General features: G+C 44.0%; 1 protein-coding gene across 5 annotated transcripts in view; it reads left to right on the forward strand.

Moving 5' to 3' along the window:
• The first annotated feature begins 10,096 nt into the window (after positions 1-10,096).
• CPEB4 (cytoplasmic polyadenylation element binding protein 4) overlaps positions 10,097-20,457 on the forward strand; it is a 55,883-nt gene continuing 45,522 nt past the window's right edge. For 3 of the 5 annotated variants that reach the window (XM_040972385.1, XM_040972394.1, XM_040972403.1), the window contains exon 1: positions 10,100-12,639. In XM_040972385.1, the coding sequence (XP_040828319.1) occupies positions 11,515-12,639 (1,125 nt within the window). In that variant the 5' untranslated portion in view covers positions 10,100-11,514. Of the gene's footprint in view, positions 12,640-15,721; positions 15,754-20,457 lie in introns of all 5 variants that reach the window. The other 2 variants (XM_040972413.1, XM_040972421.1) reach the window with 2 other exon arrangements.

Raw genomic sequence — 20,457 nt, forward strand, 5'->3', positions numbered from 1 at the left:
CAGCTGCAGAAATGAAGGCTCAGAAAGAGACGGCCTCACAAGACAGTGTTGGCAAAAGGCAGAGTGGCACAGGAACAAGCTGATAGAGTTTGAAAAGTCTGCGTTCTTCACCGGCAAGCCGGTGCCTCCCTACGTGTCTGCATCATTTTGGCATAATGCACAGAATTCCAACCTCTTCCATGATTCCTGGTCATTTGGGAGCCTTGAAATGTATGCATTTGGAAAAAAATTCATGACAAGCATCTGTTTTTGTCATGTCATGTCCCACTAAATCTTTTTTTCATTCCAATCAGCAATACAAAATCTTCTTTTTAGCCTGTTATATTAGGAAAACAAAGCCTATTTACAAATAACTTTGGTGAATAATAAAGACTAGTAGCGTTATAATACAACAAAATTATGTGCCTGAGGACATGGCAAATATCAAAATTTGAACACTGCCTCGGAAGCAAGCACATATGAATGAATAAGAGATCTAAACACATATACACACACATGCTGAAAGGAATGCCTTACTCTAACTATGTACTTCAAAGTTCATAGAACTTCATTTCAAAAATGTTATCTGCACCCCACCTAATGAAGACCTCCAGCAGACTCTAAACTACTAAATTTGAAACATGTTTATTTCTTTTTCCACCTTCTATTTTTGGAACTTAAATGGCTGAATGGATTTTTTTAAATGGCCTGTAAATAAAAAATGAGCCAGGAGCCCGGAGCTCTGCTCTGCCTCATTTCTACTCTGAGCAAATGGTGAATTACAACACCCCTGGACATAGTGGTCTCTTACTACCAAGCTGCCAGGCTTCTGAATAACAGCAGTGCAGAAGTGTGCCCAGAATGCTACCTATTTCCCTTCCTAAATTATTTATGCATTTATTATATTTTACATGGGCTGTTGAACACCAAGATACTACTTTGGGGGGGAGGTCACTTTAGGAAACCCTTCACTGAGAATTAACTCAACTACTTTAGAAATGGGTCCACACAATTGTGTGTGATACCACTCATCCATATTACATAATTAGGCTGTAGTTATTTTGGGGTGATGATAACTTTATGTGTAAATGTGTAAATGTGTGTGTGTGTGTACACTATTGAATGCCTCGAGGACCAGCCACTTCATTAAGGAGCTGTTTAATATTGAGGGCATATCAATAAAGACCAGCTTAATGCAATCATGAAACGCTACCTAAAATGACTTGGCCAAATGAAGCTATTATCCTGTAGAATGTGTTTTACACAAGATTGAGATGGTTGACAGAGTTTATACGATCACTCTCCTGGATTTACAGTGACTGAACTGCCATAAGTTCAGCAGTGCAGTGGAAGTGTTATGCCAGTCGTGGCTTCAATGTTATTAGGTATATGAACGACAATACCACAAAACACCGATAACATCAAAAACACTATTGGTAAAGTGTTCCAGAATGCTGAAATATTTATTGCTTGTTGCTAAATTCAACCTAAAATGAAATATTTGGATTGACTTATGACTATGCTGGGGGGAAAAAAAAGTAATTTCACCTTAATCCAACTAACACTCTTGGAAGGCCTACAATGGGTTCGGTATGATTGCAGGCATGGGGGAATTAAAAAAAAGAAAACAATCCCTTAGTTAGGCAGGTAGATGGGCTTTCAATAGTCAATGAGATGGCCAGGTGTCTGTTCCAACCTAGCAGAACACTTCTTCGCTTGTGAGTCAGGGAAGGACACTGAGAGAGGATATAAGAAACAGATGTGTGTGAAAGACCTCAAGGCATTGTGCGATAAGGATGGGGATGCTTGTCACCTCCTTCAGCTTTTGCCTTCCCCTTTGCCAGCAGGATTCTGATTTTTGTTAATGATTCAGGTTGGGATCCTTTGGTTCCAGGGAAGCTGGGCTCATGTCTGCTCTAGAATAAAGTCTCCAGTTGTGACCATGGAGACATAACAGGAAGTAGTGGCACCAGGACTTTGGAAAAGACTGTCCTTCCATCATCAGGGGACAGCTCATGATGAGAAACTCTAGACTCTCTGCAGTTCTCTCTTGCTTGCTTCTGAAGGAGTTGTGTGAGAACTGGAACTGTGATAGACATCCAGAGAGTCTACCCCAGAGCCCTGATACAAGCACCAGCCACTGCCCACCTCTGGCCTTCTGGACGTGTGAGGAAGGTTTCCCCTGATGGATTCAGGACCTGTTGCTCATACATTCTAACACTTATGGCCAATAGCATTTCTAACTGATGGTGAGTCTTGGGAAACCCAGGATTTTCAGAGCCATCGGGAACAATACCACTGAAGAGTTGCCAGAGCTAAAATGATAATTTTGCATTGGTGTCAGCTTGTCAAAGGCCTGATGCAAAGTCACAGGAGTCTGGCAGTATTTTCCCAATGTTATCAGTCCTCGCTCGGTGGGGTACATGAGATGACTACATGTGGCACCCTGACAACTCAGTACACTACCTTGAATCGCATGGCGAGCAATTTAGTTCTTTCCTGCATTTTTCGACCCTTCTAATGACATAATGAGGAGCTTACAAAATCGGACTACAAAGTTTATAACATTGCTTTCCAACTTATATTTTAAAAAAATATTGTAGTGCATGTAGTGTTTTTCATAATGTACATTTCCCATGAACTGCTTAAAAATCCTGTACACTTCTCTGTACACTACTAATTTATTTACTAATTTATTTGGAAGAGAGAGGAGAGGATCTCTTATCCTGTGGTTCACTCCCTAAATCCAAGCAACATGCAGCACAGGGCCAGCCAAGGCCAGGAGCCCGGAGCCCACGGAGTGCCAGGGGCCAGGCATTTGAATCAGCAGCTGCAGCCTCCTACAGGCAGGCTCCGTTAGCAGCCAGCTGGGATCAGAAGGGGATCTGACACTTGAGCCCAGACACTCTGATGTAGCACATGAGCATCTCAAGCAACATCTTAGCTGCTGTGCCATGCGTTTTGTTAAAAGCTTCTTCTTCAAAGTAGCCAACTGACAGAACAGGTTTAGGTAAGGAATGATACAGACACTATCTAAATATGGCAAAACTTGTGATCCTAGAATAAAAGTTCACTGAAGTTTGAAAAACTTGAGTGAATCATGGAGACACTGATGCTATTCAAACCATGAAGTTATAGAATTAGATTCCCCACCCAGAAAGATACGAAAGGCCAAGCAGAAGATTAAAGATGGTCTCTTCAGATAGAAAAACAAATCAAGCAAGAAATGATCAAACTACACTGTCCATGCCTACAATATTGGGAAACACTTCAATGGGGGAATGATGGACTAATGACTGTTCATGAGGGATTACCCATTGTAATACTAGAGGGAAAATCAGTAGCGAAGGGGAAGATGCTTGGGGAGGGGGACGGGAAACCCAGAGCCTATGGAACTCTATCATAAAATAATTAAAAAAAAAAAAAAAAAAGAAAGGAAAGAAAAAAAAATGGTCAAACTTGAACCAAGCAGGAGATGGAGAGAAAAAGATACTAAAGAGAGAAAACTTGTCAATCTACTCTAACAGGAGAGAAAAGGAGAAACTAGAAATAACCCCTAAGTTTGGCTTAAGTGACAAACAGATGAATCATGGTACTACTGAATGAGATAAAGAATGTGGGAACAGGACCAGGCCTGGAGATAGCAGGACGGGCAGAGGTGGTCACGCTGGAGGGAAAGGGCTCTGTTGAAGCTGAGTGGGACTGTCCTGTGAACCACCTGCTCTCTGAGTTCATCAAACAGCAGCATCACCTGGAAACTTCTTAGAAATGCAACTTTTTGGCTCCACCCCAGACCCACTGAGTCAGAGGCTAGCCTGGTTTAACTAGTCTTCCAGGTGATTCTGATTCACACTCATGTTCAAGAACCATTGGGCAAGGGAAAGAGTTCTGAGTTAACACACCTGGACAAAACATCTGGGCTTTATTTACTTATTTTAAAGATTCATTTGTTTGAATTGCAGAGGTCAGAGAGAAAAAGAGAGAGAGAGCAAGATCGTCCATCTGCTGGCTTACTTTCCAAATGACCTCCACTGGAGCTCAGTCAAGTCAAAGCCAGACACCTGGGATTCCATCCAGGCATCCCACATGGATGTTAGGGGCCCGACATCACCTTGGGCCAAATTCTGCTGTTTTCCCAGGTGCATTAACAGGGAGTAGGATCTGAAGTACAGTAGCCAAAACTCAGATTGGGACGCTAGCTTCACTGGTTATACCACAACAGCAGCTTCTGAATTACTTTAGACAAGGCTTCAGTTTCCTCAACTGCAAATGAAGACATTGACCTGGCTACAAGAACTCCAGTAAACCACTAAGCCTGGCTGACTTTCACCACCCAGCCTCCAAATGGCCATCCTGCCATTTCCTCTCAAGTAATCAACCCCGGTTTTTAACCAATTCCTTGGGACTCCAGAATAAAGACTGCATTTTCCCCAACCACCAGTATGACCACAGGGCCAAGTTGTGGCCAACTGCAGGAGAATGGAAGAGATCGATACATCTTCTGGAAAGTTTGTTCGAAGAGAACAATGATATCCCTCTTCATGGTTTCCTCTATCCTTTGGTGTGGACTGCAGTTAGGCTGGCTGGGGCTTGTTCAGCTCTGGTGGAGCTGAAGGGATAAAGCCACAGTGGAAGGAGGGAGGAACAAAGCCACGCCAGGAAGCCAGGTTTCACAGGACTCTCTGAAACCACCCACCAGCTCTATAGTAACTCACCAACTTTTGTTTTTTAAACACAAGGAATGTTTTGATCTTAACCATTCTTACTTTCTTGCTGTTCCTCTCATCTTTTCATCATTTTCTGAAAAAATACCGTGAGAAAATGAAATCAGAGTATCTTGGGACATGGCCTGGGATTCTGAATTTGATACCTCTTTCCCCCTCTTAAGTTTATAGCTGGGTGCTGAGGCATCAACTCTTATTGTTCTGTTATAGCATATATACTCTAAGAAGTGCAGCAAGAAAAGGAAAGGATGGTCTTTACTTTCATTTTTCTGTTTTGTTTTGTTTTCCCCAATACAAACAGATGATTTTTTAGTTATTTTTTTCTTTAGTGTTCAGAATGGAACCCTTTTTTTAATACAAATTGTAGCCACCAGGAACTTGTCACCACACAGACTAGGCCTGTGTCTATGAGTTTATGGCTTTGTTGGGGCCACGTGTCTGAGCTTAGCTCCCAGTTCCCTGACCTCTAGTCTCTGCAACCACTGTGCACACCCTGTAGAGGTGTTCTTTTTCCAGCATGGCAGGTGACAATTCTGCAGTCTAGGTCTAGAGTGTGAAGCAGCAGTTGTTGGGCAGCGTGGCTCTGGGTTTGATACAGGAAGCCACGCGTGTCCACACCATACAGCAAGCAGTCATCTGGGTTAGCGATCTGTCCACCCTAGGTGGCTGGAGCCACCAAAGAATCAAGTCATCCCAGGTGACGCAGGTCACTCTTTGGAAGGTCAGCCTCCTGCTCCAGCTCACCTCCATCGTTGCCAGGACAGGGCAATGTCAAGTGAAACCTGAAGTCCCGGACTTTTCCAAACCAGCTACTCAACAACAATACTTTGGAGGAACTGGATCCACTACTCCCCACTAAATGTCTTGGTAACTATGGACTCTGTGTTAATGATCAGACCCCAAATACGAAGGTAGGAGGAAATAGTGGCTAAAATACAGAATGCTTACACACATAGCAAAATAAACAAAAGGAGACAATACAATCTAGTGATTAGCTTTAAAAAATGGTACTTTCTAAGGAAACACGCACACTTTCCAATACTGAAACGGTAAGGACCAGAGGTAGAATTGAATAAAGCCTGCTCTGGGGCCTCGATTTTATTTCTGCTCAGCTTGCTTTATAGTAGTGACCTATCAGCTACGAGAACTATATTACAAAAGTTATGCCATTCTTCTCTCTCCCCTACTTTTACAGGACCTGACTTTGAATATGACTTTTTTTTTTAAAGATTCATTAAAACATATATTGCACCACTATGTTAGAATGCTTATTAATGCTGCCCAGGCAAAGTTACTGCTGGTATTAATCTCTAGAGAGACTGAACCATATACCTGTCCAGACTTGTCCTCACTGCAGCTTACTAACCAAGAATCAACATCAAGGACACCACGTCCTTCAATTCAATTACAGAATGCTCCCGGGCCACTAACTCTGAAAGGATCAACTGACTTAAATATTTCTCCATTCAGGGAGGATGTACTCATGTAATTTACAACCGTATCTGGAGGCTTTCATAAAAAAACAAAAAGTTTCGCATCATGTGCCCATGTCACATGGAAAAGCAGCAAAGCAGGGTGGCCGTATGGTATGACTCTGGTGAGTGGTATTCCCAGTTGGCCTGTGTTGCCTTCTGGGATTGCACAGGACACATCCTGGCAAGCCATGGGCAGAGGCCCTGATGGTTAAAGTCTTCGGACAGTCTCTGGGACCTTGGGTGTAGACCGTTGGGAGAAGGCTGCCATGGTACACATCAAGGGCAGTGGCAGACGGACGGCGTTAGTAGAGCAGAGTTCACCCTGTGTGACTACGGGACGAGATTTATAGCACCTGCCATGCTTTCAAAGGGGCAGATATTAAGGCCTGGCTTCCTGAAAGACTCCAGGTTTGAGGTGTGTTTGGTCTCAAAACCTAGAGGGGAACTGGGGAGTGGCCAGCCAGGTCTGGGGATTCCCCCGGCCTAAAACTTCTCCACCAGCATGTGATCCTCTTTGTTGCATTGGACAAGAGAGGAGGTTTTTTTCTGTTTGTTTTATTTTTGTTTTTGTTTTTTAATCTGGTAGTATCTTTTAGATTTGGGTAAGGTTTGCTTTCCCGTATCCTCAAAGCTTCCTAGTGGGAGTGCTTCTTGGGAAACGCACTCTTCTGCCAGCGGAGCGTCTGAGCTAGCATTTGTCGGCAGCCCTAGATGCCTTTGGAGAGCCTAAATGGAGCCACTGAATTGTTGTCATGGATACCACAGGACAGTTTCTGAGACCACAGTGTTTTCTAGGAGGGCAGCCCTGGGTTGGGTATCCTAGCTTTCTAAATAGGCAACTGACCCAAGACAATTGATTTTCCTCTTGTGTCTCTCTTGCTCCCAAGCGATTATCCTAGTTTCAGCCCAGCCCAAACCTACTGCCCACAGCTGACACAGCCTTAAGCCATCAGACTGACCTGGCAGCACTGGTTCTGGGCGTGTCTCCGCCTCCTACTAACCAGGACAGGTTCCTGCAGTTCTGTGTGCATGCCCGGCTGCTTCTAGGCAAGACGCTTATAAAGCAATTCTCTGCACTTGATGCCTTAAGAAACTGACACTGTGAGCCAGTCCGAAGAGTCCAGCACTTACGTGTAATTTGCAAACATACCGAGGGAGGAATTGTCCTACATACATCATCCCTAAGAAATCCATGGCTTGTGGAGGTAATGCCCAGCGCTGCTCGACTAGGAAAGGAGCAGGACTAGGATTCAAATCTGGGGCTGTTTGGTTTCCAATGTAACTCTTTTTCCTCCAAGCTGTGGCTTCCATTTTAGCCACTCAGAAAGAATTGGAAATTCTGAATTTCAGCTGTCTCCTGGGAATGGTAGAATCACTCCTCCATGTAACTAGCATGTCTGGAGTCTGCGCTGTGTCTGACCCTCTGTTGGCCACCAGGGACACAGAGCAGACACAGCCTCTCCCCTCAGGAAACCAGCCCCCTGACAACCTGCAGTAATGAAATGAGAAGCATCTAGGAGACAAGAGGCTCCATCAAAGAACGCGTTCTGGAGGAAGTGACTTCATCTGCCTGGATGGCCAAGCTTTCAGCATAAGGCATGTCCTGGTGAGGAGACTAAACAAGAGTAAGCCCCAATCCTTGTGCCCAAGGAGCTCAGAGATACAGAGATAAGGCTTAGGCTCAGGACACGCTGAAAAACAACCAGAGTCTTAATGAAGGGCCCACGGAAGTATGCGAGGATTCAGAAAGGTTAGGCAGAGAAGTCAGGAACATTATGATGAGGTTTTAAAAGCAAATTGGGGGCTGGCACCATGGTATAGTTAGCTAAACCTCTACTGGAAGCATCATCAGCTCATATGGGTGCTGGTTTGAATCCCAGCTACTCCACTTCTCATCAGCTCCCAGCTTATGGCCTGGGAAAGCAGCAAAAAATGGCTCAAGGGCCCAGCGCGGTAGCCTAGTGGCTAAAGTCCTTACCTTGCATACCCGGCAGTCCCACATGGGCGCTGGTTCATATCCTGGTTGCTCTGCTTCCCTTCTAGCTCCTTGCTTGTGGCCTAGGAAAGCAGTAGAGGACGGCCCAAAGCCATGAGACCCTGCACAGGAGACCCGGAAGAGGCTCTCTTTCTCTCTGTCTTTCACTTTGTAAATCTGACTTTGAAATAAAAATAAATAAATCTTTGAGGGGAAAAAAAGGAGATGGCTCAATTTTTTGGGCCCTGTAACCCAAGCGGCAGATCTGGAAGAAGCTCCTGGCATCAGATTGGAGCTCAGAGTGGGCCATAGCAGCCCATTTGGGTAGTGAATCATTTGGGAGATCTTTGTTGCTCCTTCTCTCCATAAATTTGCCTTTCAAATTAAAAAAAAAATTTTTTTTGAAGAAGTGAGCTGGAAGGTGTCTTTATTCCTAAGCGTGTTCATTATTCCCTTTGTCTTTTTTCCTTCTGGTTTCGCCACGGTCTCTTTCAGCTCTGCCTTGATTTCTTCCTCTTCTTTTTTCTTCTGTTTTCTACTAAAGGAGAGTAGTCAACAACTTTAAAATGTGTGCTGGAAGCAAAGCTTCACCCTGGCCCTCCGGGGTCCTCAGAGCCCTGGAGCAGCAGAGAGTCTAACCAGGAACGAGCTCCAAGCCAAATGGTTCCAAGAACACAGTAATTCATTTAGGTTTGTAAATCGAGAACATTCCTCGTTGCCCATTTGTTCATTCATGACTTCAGGATTCATTCACTGAGGCCTCTTATCTGCCATGCTTACTGCGTCCTGAGTTCACAGAACAGAGGGCTGGGAGAAACAGCACAGCACGAGAAGCTAAAGTTGTGGGTGCTTAAAAACACAATACAGAGGGCAGAGCTGGTAGATTCCTCAAACTACGGTGTATCAAGTGTGGAAGGGCATGGAAAAGACGATGAGAATCCCAGGGTACTTCAAAATATCCATAGCAAATGTAAGGATAAGTTTATTTTGGTGCAAAAAATATTTGCAGTTGTAGTTGTTTTTCAGAGCACGCATCTCCCAGGAACGTTTAAGAGACATCTCACATGCAGCGATTTTGTTTTATTTTTTTGCATCAACTTTTTTTTTTTTTTTTTTAAACAGGGAGATGCGGTATTAAGCCCGACCACCAGTCTACGGAATGTGGCATTATACTGGTGGTGGTGGGCAGCCATGGAAGAGGGCTGAGCAGGGGGAGGCCTAGGATAGAATTTTCTCCCCGGTGGATACGGATAGGGACTAACTGACGTCTCCAAGTGCGACTCCTGCGGTGCCCGGGAGACTGAGTCGAAGACAGTCTGGGGAGAGCGGGATGCAGCTGGGGAAGCGGAAAGCGACGAGCGGAGAGTCCCTCGTGAGGTCGGCCTCCTGGACAAGGACGTACGCAGTTCTAGCCACCGCACAGCTGCTGGCAACACTGCCTCCCCTTCCAGATCCCTCTGGGGCGGAGCTCAGGCCAGAGCACGTGACGCCCGGGGCACCACCTTTACTGAGGGCAGGCCTCCCGTTCACCCTCGGGTGCACAGCAACAGTGGACCGCGTGCCGCAGTGTGCGAGGAGTCCATTCTCTTCTTGGTGTCTCTATTTGATCTCTAGGCAAAGTCTGGTGGGCGAAAATAAATAACGAAGGAGTCCTTTGCCCACACAAAAGATGGCGACGAGCTGCGCTCCCTCTGGGTGGGGGCAGCGGGTTCCAGGCGCCGGGTCTCACTGGGCGAGGCGCAGACGGAAGGGGCGTCTCCAGAGCTAACTTTTCGACCTTCCTGGGAGGGGCATTGGGCTGCGGGGGGCGTGACTGCTTCTGAATGCTAACAGAGGATTGGCTTCGCGGCGGGGGTGGGAGGGGCTCCTGCCTTAGCCCACCCCTCCCTCTTGGAACCGGAAGTGTCTCTCGGTCTTTCCAGCTGGTTGTCATTTCAGTCGGCTCGGTCCTGAGGAGAAGGACTCAGCCGCGGCTGCGGGACCCGGGCACCGGGAGGCGGTGGCGGCGGCGGCGGCGGTGGCAGCGGCCACAGCGGAGGGGGAAGAGGAGGAAGAAGGAAAGAAAGAGAAGATCGAGACGGAGCCCGCAGCGAAGACCGCGGGGACTGCGGGACTGGGGTAAAGCGGCGGCGGCGGCCCAGCAACCGTGAGGAGAAACAAAAGCCTTCTAAATTATAGTTTTTTTTTTTTTTTTTAAAGAAAATCCGGGAGAAAAGAAGAGAGTGAGCCAAGGTGGGGGTGAGGCTTTTTCTCCTTTAGAGTCACTACAGTGGTGGGGTTTTACTTTTTTATTTTTTGAATTTTTTTTTTTCTAACCTCTCCACCCCCACCAACCCCCCAACACACCCGGTGCGGAGAATCGAACTGAGAGAACTGAACAAACCGCCCCTGGGTCCCATGAGGGAAAAAAACCCCGGAGCCGCAGAGAGGGGAAGAGGCAGAGACCGCAGGACCTCGCAGCTCGCCCGCCCGGTCCCCGCACCCCCGGGTCGCCGGCTCGCCCTCGCCGGCTCTCGCTAACCCTTCCCCTCCCCCGATCGCCAGCGAGCGAGAAACACGGGTGTCTGCAACCCGTTTCATGGGGGAGAGGAGGCCGGGGGGCAGCCCAGGAACACCCCGAGACCCAGCCGCCCCAGGACCAGGAGCCGCCGACAGCTCCCCGCGACCGTCCGCCCGGGAGTCCCTGCTGACTTCCTCCCCCGCCCCAGACAGCCCCAGAGAATCTATCTTTATAAATATATAATATATAATGTTCTTAAATTATTCCTGATTTTTTTTTTAAAATTTTACCAAGCTGCCAAGAAAAAAGAACGTATTCTCTTCCCCCTTAGTCCTAATTTTTATGTGAGTGAATCTAAACTGTTGGGGAGGACCATATGTGATTATTAAATTATATATATATACATATATATATATATTTTTACTCCGCGCAATGCTTATTCTTCTACATCCATAGATGCTTGAGAAGCTGTGTTTTTGTCATTCATGTACATTTTCCTTTGGAAACAGAAAGCGCCTATTTTACTAACCAAAGACTTGATTTTTTTTTTTTCTTCACCCTCTTCGTTTTGATTCCTTCCTAGAAATAAGCCCAATTGGATTCATGTCAGTGTTTGAAGAGATTTTTGTTTAAGTTGCGTGTGTGTATTTTTTTTTTTAAATCTTTTCAGAGACCAGAATTCCAAAATCCGAACTCCTTAGGGTGATAAGCTGCAATCTTTGAGCTAGCTCTAAACAAGACATTTCAGACACATTTTGCATTGGGAGGGCTGGTGGCAAAAGGCGTGAGGCATCAGATTGTCTTTTGTTGTGGTGGTTGTGCCTGTTATTGCTGAGGAGATTCTGATCCTAAAAATAATAAATGGGGGATTACGGGTTTGGAGTGCTAGTGCAGAGCAGTACTGGGAATAAATCTGCCTTTCCAGTCAGGTTCCATCCGCACCTGCAGCCCCCACACCATCACCAAAATGCCGCCCCCAGCCCCGCTGCTTTTCTAAATAATAACACAGCTGCCAACGGCGGCAGTGCTGGCTCAGCTTGGCTCTTTCCTGCCCCGGCTAGCCACAACATTCAGGATGAGATCTTGGGGTCAGAAAAAGGCAAAAGTCAGCAGCAGGAACAGCCAGACCCGTTAGAGAAACAGCAGCTCTCCCCGAGCCCGGGCCAGGACCCCGGGATCCTGCCCGAAGCCGAGAAGGCCAAAGCTGAAGAAAGCCAAGGGGACAGTTCTTCGGACAATGGCAACGGCAAGGAGAAGATCCGCATCGAGTCACCGGTGTTGACGGCGTTTGATTACCAAGAAGCCACGGGCCTGGGCACTTCCACGCAGCCCTTGACATCCAGTGCGTCTTCCCTCACCGGTTTCAGTAACTGGTCAGCAGCCATCGCGCCTTCTTCTTCTACAATCATCAACGAAGATGCAAGTTTTTTTCACCAGGGAGGGGTCCCCGCCGCCTCGGCTAATAACGGTGCTCTGTTGTTTCAGAATTTCCCCCATCATGTGAGCCCGGGCTTCGGAGGCAGCTTCTCCCCTCAGCTCGGGCCTCTGTCCCAGCACCACCCGCACCACCCTCACTTCCAGCACCATCACGGCCAGCATCAGCAGCAGAGGAGGTCTCCTGCCAGCCCCCATCCCCCACCCTTCACGCATAGAAATGCTGCTTTTAACCAGCTGCCTCACTTGGCGAATAATCTTAACAAACCCCCATCTCCGTGGAGCAGCTACCAGAGCCCCTCTCCAAGCCCGTCTTCTTCCTGGAGCCCCGGAGGCGGCGGCTACGGGGGCTGGGGAGGCTCCCAAGGCCGGGATCACCGCCGAGGGCTGAACGGTGGAATAACACCCCTGAACTCCATCTCACCTTTGAAGAAGAATTTTGCGAGCAATCACATTCAGCTGCAGAAGTATGCTCGGCCCAGCTCTGCCTTTGCTCCGAAATCCTGGATGGAAGACAGCTTGAACAGGGCTGACAACATTTTTCCTTTTCCGGTAAGATCATATTCCACGGATAGATTCCGATGAATAGGAAGGCAGTGCAGTGTAATCACCTGTGTCACTGTGGGGTTTCAAGTGTTTGTGCTCACACCATGGCCTGCAGGTAGAGGAGGGATCCAGTGCTGGGCCTCATCCTGCCAGAAGAGGGTGATTCGGAGCCAAGTGGCCAGCTGTGTCTTTGGCAAGCTCCTAATTGTAGCCTTCATCTCTCCATAGATAATTATGAACACCAGGTAGCTAGTAATGTCAGAATTATTAATTATAATGCTTCTCTTGCCTGACAGGAGAATCGGGGTCAGTGTTTTCCTACTTGTTTAGGTGAGATTAGATAGCGTGTAGATGCAAAGAATAAAACTGTCATGCTTGCTGCCCCCACGAAGTGACTGTAACAGAATTCCTTCCCATTGGCGTGCTCAAGCAGGGATTCGTGGAAAAGCAGCTATTGATTGACCCGCAGTTTTCACAGTGGTTACTCTTTAAACCTTGGCCCTCTGGGTCTTATAGACTGAACGTCTTGAATTGGGTCTACTCAGTAGTTCTTCAACTTGTTTGCAAATTCTGGCAATGCTTTGTGCCAGTGAGCACCGCCAGTGAGAGATCTTCTGGGTGTTTTCTTCGTTCCTGCTTACTCAGAAGCGCAGTGAGACTGCTGCTCTCCTAGTTACCCTGTGTGTGATGCCCTTCTCCCGTTTGTTTATTTTCCAGTGTTAACACTAGGAGTGAAAATAATTAAACCATTTCTAAAAATAGGTCTAAGCGAAGGGCACTTGTCATTTTTGCTACCACTACATTCTTTTTCTGGCAAGAGGTAATGAGCAGTTAGTTTAGTTGATGGAAACACGACAAAGGGAATCCCTAGCCCAGTGTCACATACTGTATTGATTGTTTATGTGTTTAGAAAATTGATAGGGGGTAATAAGCCAACTTTGAGTCAATCCTCTCAACAGCCTGCAAGGTAAGTTCTATTATTATCTCCATTTCAGAGGTGAAGGAATTGAGCGTCAGGAGTAATAACTTCTCCAGAGCATACGGCTGATGGAAGTTCAAAGTCTAGGTTAGAAAATGGTTAAAACTCTGTATACCTGTGCATGTCCATGTCCATGCTGTGCTTGGATGATTATCTTTGAGCTCTCTCCACAGAGCCCAAGGTGGATTAGGAAATAGTTGCCATGATCCCAAATAGGATGCTAGTGCCGACAAAATGCAGAATGGTCCCTGTTAGTGATGTGCTTGAGGGGGAAGACTTAATGCTAGGAAAAAGGACATTCAAGACTTGCTAAGAATTCAGATGAAATGTATCAAAATATTTGGTTAATTTAAAAAAAAATTTTTAAATGTTTTATCTATTGAAAAGCACTTGCTTTTAGGGTTTTTACTCAAACTGAAGAACTTGCTGTGTGTCGCTGAGCAGGCAGAAGGTTGAATAACATATTGACAGACCTATGAAGTCTGTTTTGTAGAAAGTTGCTTTTTCATAGTCCTGTGAACAAAAATTTAAAGTGTGATATAAAGGTAGCTTTTATAAATTAATAATTTTAAAAACAAGATGGCATCCCGTACAGTGTAAGTAGATTAAGATTTGGCTCAACATTCCATATTTTATTAATAAGTACTGAAGAATGAACTTACATGGCCTCGTGATCTCTTTCCCTGGCGTCAGCTCACTGACTTTGGAGAGAGATTTGCTATGGGAAACATGAAAAGTTCAGAAAATGAGTAAAATATGTAGATATGCATGTCAGTTTTTTGCCCCTGTTCTGCTAATAGAAAGGAATGTGCCTTTTTTTAAAATCGGTTTCTTTGATGATTAAGCTGATTTATTAGTAGGCTAAAATTGATACTAAAAGACATTGTTAGAAACCTGCTCTTCCCATTAGCATTGCATTGTGACGGGTTAAGGTACCACCAGTCTTAAATGTGAGACGCATGGAATGCAGACTTGGTATTTGCTGCTTATCCTCACCATTTTTAGGAGGAAGGTGGGCGAGAGGGGGAGAATTGGGGTGATTTGGAAGTCAGAAGAGAAAGTGTGATTGGAAAGAAAGTTTTATAGCTGAAACTCTGGAGTTTTAAAAACCCACATGTAGTAAGTAAAGTGGCTACTGTGGCGCTTACTTCATATAGACTTTTGGTCTGTTTTTTAAAGTAGTAATTATGATGATGCGTGGGGGGAAGGTATAAAGTGCCCTTCTAAGTTGGTGTAAGGTACTGGGTTACCTTTGATTTGAAAGGAACATTTATTTGACAAGGAGCTCAGAAACCTTCCCTTCAGTCCTGGGTCTGTCAGCTTTAGGCCTCGGGGAGGGGAGCTTGATTTCTTTATAAAAGTTTGAAGTGACGCAGGTGATGCTTAAAGTTTCCTAAGCGTCTAAAGCACACTCCTTGAAATTTATTAAAATTGACACATCTGCAATCTATATTTTTTCTTTCTAAATACTATTTAAGTTTCTGATTTTAGCACTATTTGGGTAATACATTTTATGGACACTAGCAATTCAATTTCAATGACAGTTACAAAGATCTCCTATGCCACAGCAAATTATAGGGTAAAACGTCCATGGAATATCATACAATATTGTGACTCAATATAAAACAATGGTCTGTTATATTAAAAGGAAATAATTTACCTGAAATGTAACTGGTACTGGACAATGTTAATTTTAATTTGAAATGAACCAGAACGAATATTACATTTGTTAATTACATGTTTGGGTACATATAGTGAGTTAACATCAGTGATAACATTTTAGTTTATCTATTTTTATCTAATCTCAGCATCTCTTTTATCAGTGTTTATGGAATATGAGCAGAGATTCCGACTATATGAATAATCCCCCAAATCACTAATATGAGAAAGCATTTTATTTTGGGGGAACTGTAGTCTATCGACATTTGTTTCTAAGATGTTTTTGTTTAGACCTTCATTATGTAAATTCAGTCACATGGCTCAAATCCTGTTTTTTTAGAAACTAGAGTAATATCATTTCATGATGGTTAATATATTTACTGCATGTAAGGGTTTCACACGTGTTAAGTCATTCAGGCAACAGTCCCGTGAGAGTATCTGGCCGTGAACCATTGTCCTACACTGCTCCCTCACAGAGTCCGGTCAGGAGATAGAGGGGAGAATGCCCTGTGGAAGTGCGGTAGATGACAAGAGAAATCTTAGTGGAGCATGACAAGGAGAAGATGATTGCTTGTGAACAGAATTTTGAAGGCAGGAAATAATAGAATGCATTCACTTATCAAGATTAAATGTTGAGCCTCGCTAATGTTCAAACCAATGTGTTATTTAGTTTTGAGTACATGGTACACAGCTAGCAGTGGGCTAGATGACTTGATCTGTTCTTTCATGTGCTGCATAGGATTTCTCAATCCTCCGCCTTTTGATTTGATTGTTCCGATATCATACTCATTCCTACAGGCAGGATTTTACCCTTAAAGCCCTCCACCCCCCACCAAAAAAAAAAAAAAACACTTACCTGTCCTACCCAATACAGCCTGGGATTTTGACTTCCAAATCAAATAATGAAAGGGTTGCCTAGCAATGACTCTTTTGAATACAGCAAGTGTTTGTAAGGATGTTTAGCTCTTCTGTCGTTACAGGAAAGGAAAGGGGAGAGTTCCTGGTGGATGTGCTGACACCCCTCTTATCTATAGCTCAATTATGTTCTCACTTCCATTGGTTCAGAACCACGAACTAGGGAGGAAGAAGATGAAATCTGTAGGTCACGAAAAGTTATTCCAAGACTTGACTGGTAAAAAAATACCTTTTGATTTAGAGCCCATTGCCTTTACTTTAGATACAAGCACTGCGGATTTGTTACACTGTTTAACCAGGGAAATAATTCCAGACACTTTCACAAATCTGTTAATGTTGTCAGTTATAGATAAATTTGGACACTGCAGCTTAACATTTGTAAACAGGAAGTTGCAACAGCACCTTGTTTCTGAAAGCTATGGTGAATTATTAACATTGTTTAACTTACAACCTCATTGCATGTTCTTGTTTTCTTAATACAGTCCCAAGAGACATCTTTGCACAGAAAACATTGACTTTGAGTTAGAAAGTGAGAAAATAATTGTTGTTTATTTGAGGATGAGGGAGTTCTCACCTCCGGTTCACTCCTTAGTGCCTTATGGTGGCCAAGGCTGGGCTGCGGCTGCAGCTTACCGTGGTGAATACCCACCAGTCCTGCACGTGTGGCAGGCCCTTCATTGCTTGAGCTGTCACTGCTGGTGCTCAGAGACTGTTTTAACAGGAAGCTGATCAAGAGTCAAACCCAGGAACTGAGCCCAGGCTTTCTGGTATGGGACTTGGGCACCTTAAATGCCAGGCTCAATGCCCATTCCTGGCTATGGCAGAATTGAGGTATCAGAAAAGGTTTGGAAAAAGCCTGTCAGATGTGTAGAAGACCTTTGAGCTAGGTTTAATTGTTTTTCCGATGGAAAATTTTCCATTTCTGGGGTAGGATTTTTTGTTGCTGGATTTAGGAAAACCTTGAAGTATGATCAACATGTTACTACAATATCTTTCAGGAACAGCATGTTTATTGCAGGTATAAAGAATGTGGTCTTTGCCAGCTGCAAGTAGGAAGATACCTAGTTCATGACCTAGGATTTTGAAAATAATCCTTGTTGGTGTTCACGAGAAAGAGGTGGGCGAGTAGCTTTACTGTTGAGGTCAGCAGGTGGTCAGCGCAATGGTGACACTGCTGTTTGGGGTGCATGCATCTGACTGACACATTTTCAAACAGTGTATATGTATATTTTAATGCAAATTAATATTCTCATTAAATTGCTCATTATCTTATTGAAACTGTGTTCTTTTAAAAAAAAATTTATTTATTTTCATTGGAAAGGCAGATTTACAGAAAAATAAGGAGAGGAAGGGAGATCTTCCATCCACTGATTCACTCCTCAAATGGCTGCAACAGTTGGAACTCAGCTGATTCTAAACCAGGAGCCAGGAGCCTCTTCTGGGTCTCCCACGTGGGTGCAGGGTCCCAAGGCTTTGGGCTGTCCCCCACTGCTTTCCCAGGCCACAAGCAGGGAGCTGGATGGGAAGTGGTGCAGCTGGACGTGAACCAGCACCCATATTGGATCTCAGTGCTTGCTTAACCAGTCAGCCACTGATCTAGGCCCAATAAGTTCTGTGTTTATGTTCAGAAAGTACTTCCTGGAGAGAGAGATATGGGTGTAGATCTCACTAATCAGTTACTAAAGATGAACCGTGAATCTTTTGTGAGAAAATTTGTCATCTGGACCTGAAAATGTAGAGGGTGACACATTGACTGGAAGTTTGACTCTGCTGTTCCTCAGTGGGGTGACCTTGAATAGATGCTTTAAATGTGGAAGGCAGTATGCTGTCAGTTTAGTAAAACCAGGGTGGGCAGTGTCTCTGACCTAAGCCACCGCTTGCAGTGCCCACTCCCTCTATCGGAGTGCCTGGTTTGTGTCACAGCTACTCTGCACTTCAAATCCAGCTTCCTGCCACTATGCCCGCGCAGCTGCTGATGACAGCCGACCCAGAGGGAGTTCTTGGCTTTGTGGTTCTGGTCTGTCGAAATCTGGGCTGTGGATGGCGTTTGGGTAGCGAATCAGACAGTGGAAGATCTCTCCTTTCCTTTCTCATTGTTCTGTCTCTCCCTCTCTCTTTTATTGTGCTTTTCAAATCAATAAATACACATATTTTAAAATTTACGAAAAATCCTAGCCAACAATGAAGTATTGTGAATATTTGAGTATGAGGTATTTTGAATGTGTGGCTAATATTTGAATATCTTAAATTTTTAAAAATTTAAACAGTGGCCATCCAGTACTGAGTAAAATCATGAAATTAAAGTGATTGCAAATATAGATTGAGTTCCTATGAAAAATTTTAAGCAGTTCTTATTACTATGTAAGTATATATGCTTAATTTACCAGTAATCTTAATAAACTATGAGTGCAGTTCAGGACGGATAAAACTTTTAGCAGATGTGTCAGTTTTCTTAAAAAGAAACTTTCTAATTACGCATAAACAGACTTTTTCTACTTGTATCATTTACTATTTTGAAAGGATTTTTCTGCAGTGTTTTTTGTGGAGTTTCAGAGCGTGTACGGATCACTTTGTATACATGAAGGGAGATGACATTTTATTATAAATTGTGGTATTTTGGTATTTGAACAGTTTCCGTTTGCTAAAGATTTGCTAGCTATATCCCAGTCCTTTTAAATAGCTCTTAACTAAGTTATAGTTAATTTCTTATACCAAAGTCATATTTTAAAATATTGTGTGCTATTTTTAAATTATAGTTAATTTAGTATTGAGTTCTTTGCAGATCTTCATGATTTTATTCCATAGTCTATTTACCTGATTTTTTAGTTTTAGTACTATTTACCCGATTTTTTTAAACTAACTTCCTCCCCCAACCCTCCGCTTTTTTTAAAGATTTATTTTATTTGTATTTGAAATGCAGAGTTTATGTAAAAGAGCGATCTTCTATCTCCTGGTTCATTCACCAAGTGGTCTCAATAACCAGAGCTGACCTGGTCTGAGGCCAGGAGTTTCTTTTGGGTCTCCCAGTGTGGGTGCAGGGGCCTAAGGATTTGAGCCATCTTCGCTGCTTTACCAGGCCATAATCAGAGGGCTGGATCAAATGCAGAGCCACTAGGACTCAAACTGGTACCCATGTGGAATGTCAGTTCTATAGGTAGAAGCTTAGCCTATTATGCCACATGCCAGCACTAAATTAAAGGTCTCTTAAAACAGCGCATTAGGCAGTAGTCTAGTACGTATTTATTTATTTATTTATTTATTTTTTTTTTTTGGCTTAGGGTTTTGGCTTGTTTCGTATGTGCTGTGGAAATAGCACAGAACAACCGAATTGTTCAGGATTCATTACATAATCATATAAAATGTGACTTTTAGTCTGTTTTCCATTGCACCAGAGAGAAGGACAGAGGAGAAGTTTATTGAAAGGGTCTAGCACTGAAATTGTGCATATGCTTGTGAATTCGCTCTTCATTCTTCACAAATGAAGAATTGTCTTCATTTTGCAGATGAAATCAAGGTGCGGTGATATTGTAATGTCGCAGTCATCTGATTACTAAGTGGTGATTTGAACTCAGGCCTTGCAGGAGATGCTCATTATTTCTCTCTGCCACTGTTTAGAATGAACAGTGAAGAAGAAGGGAGTCTGTTGTTCTAGGAACTAAATGAGCCTAAAATACCAGCTGAGTTTTTAATACAAAAAAAGTGGTGATATGAAATGTTTTTTTCTTTCAGGATTTAAAATGTAGTTTATTTAGTGAAGGTGAAATAAAATTTTCTCAAGCTTTCTGGGGAGATCTGATCCTCCGTTCGTGTGGAAACCAGGTGGAACTGCTGGTTCAATTAGTGTAATGCACTGAAGAGATAACTCCGTTAAGAAACATAGGCTGTCGGAGATCTGTAATGTAAGGCTTTTTGCTGTTGTCAAAGAGGTCATGAGGAAAAGGGTGCTGATTAAAGGGACAACTTGCTAAAAAATATGAGATACAGCTAGATGTTGTCCCTCCCGCTTTAATAGTTACCTCTTCGACTTCAGGCTCCAACACTCATTGTCTGTGTTTAGACAATGAAATATTTTATACATTATACGTTATGTATACATTTTATATGTTTATATGTTATCAAGCTCGTGAAAATTCTAGGCTATGACAGGCTCATTTACATGGACCACTTCTGTGAGTTTTTCCTGCAAAATCATATTCTGCTACTTACTATGTGACTTAGAGGCGGTTGGTTAATCTCTCATAGCTTCTTTGCCTAAAATGGAGATACTAAGA

This window comes from Ochotona curzoniae, unplaced genomic scaffold (genome assembly GCF_017591425.1).
Source record: "Ochotona curzoniae isolate NIBS_2020 unplaced genomic scaffold, NIBS_Ocur_1.0 contig_1, whole genome shotgun sequence".
Lineage (NCBI taxonomy): Eukaryota > Metazoa > Chordata > Mammalia > Lagomorpha > Ochotonidae > Ochotona > Ochotona curzoniae.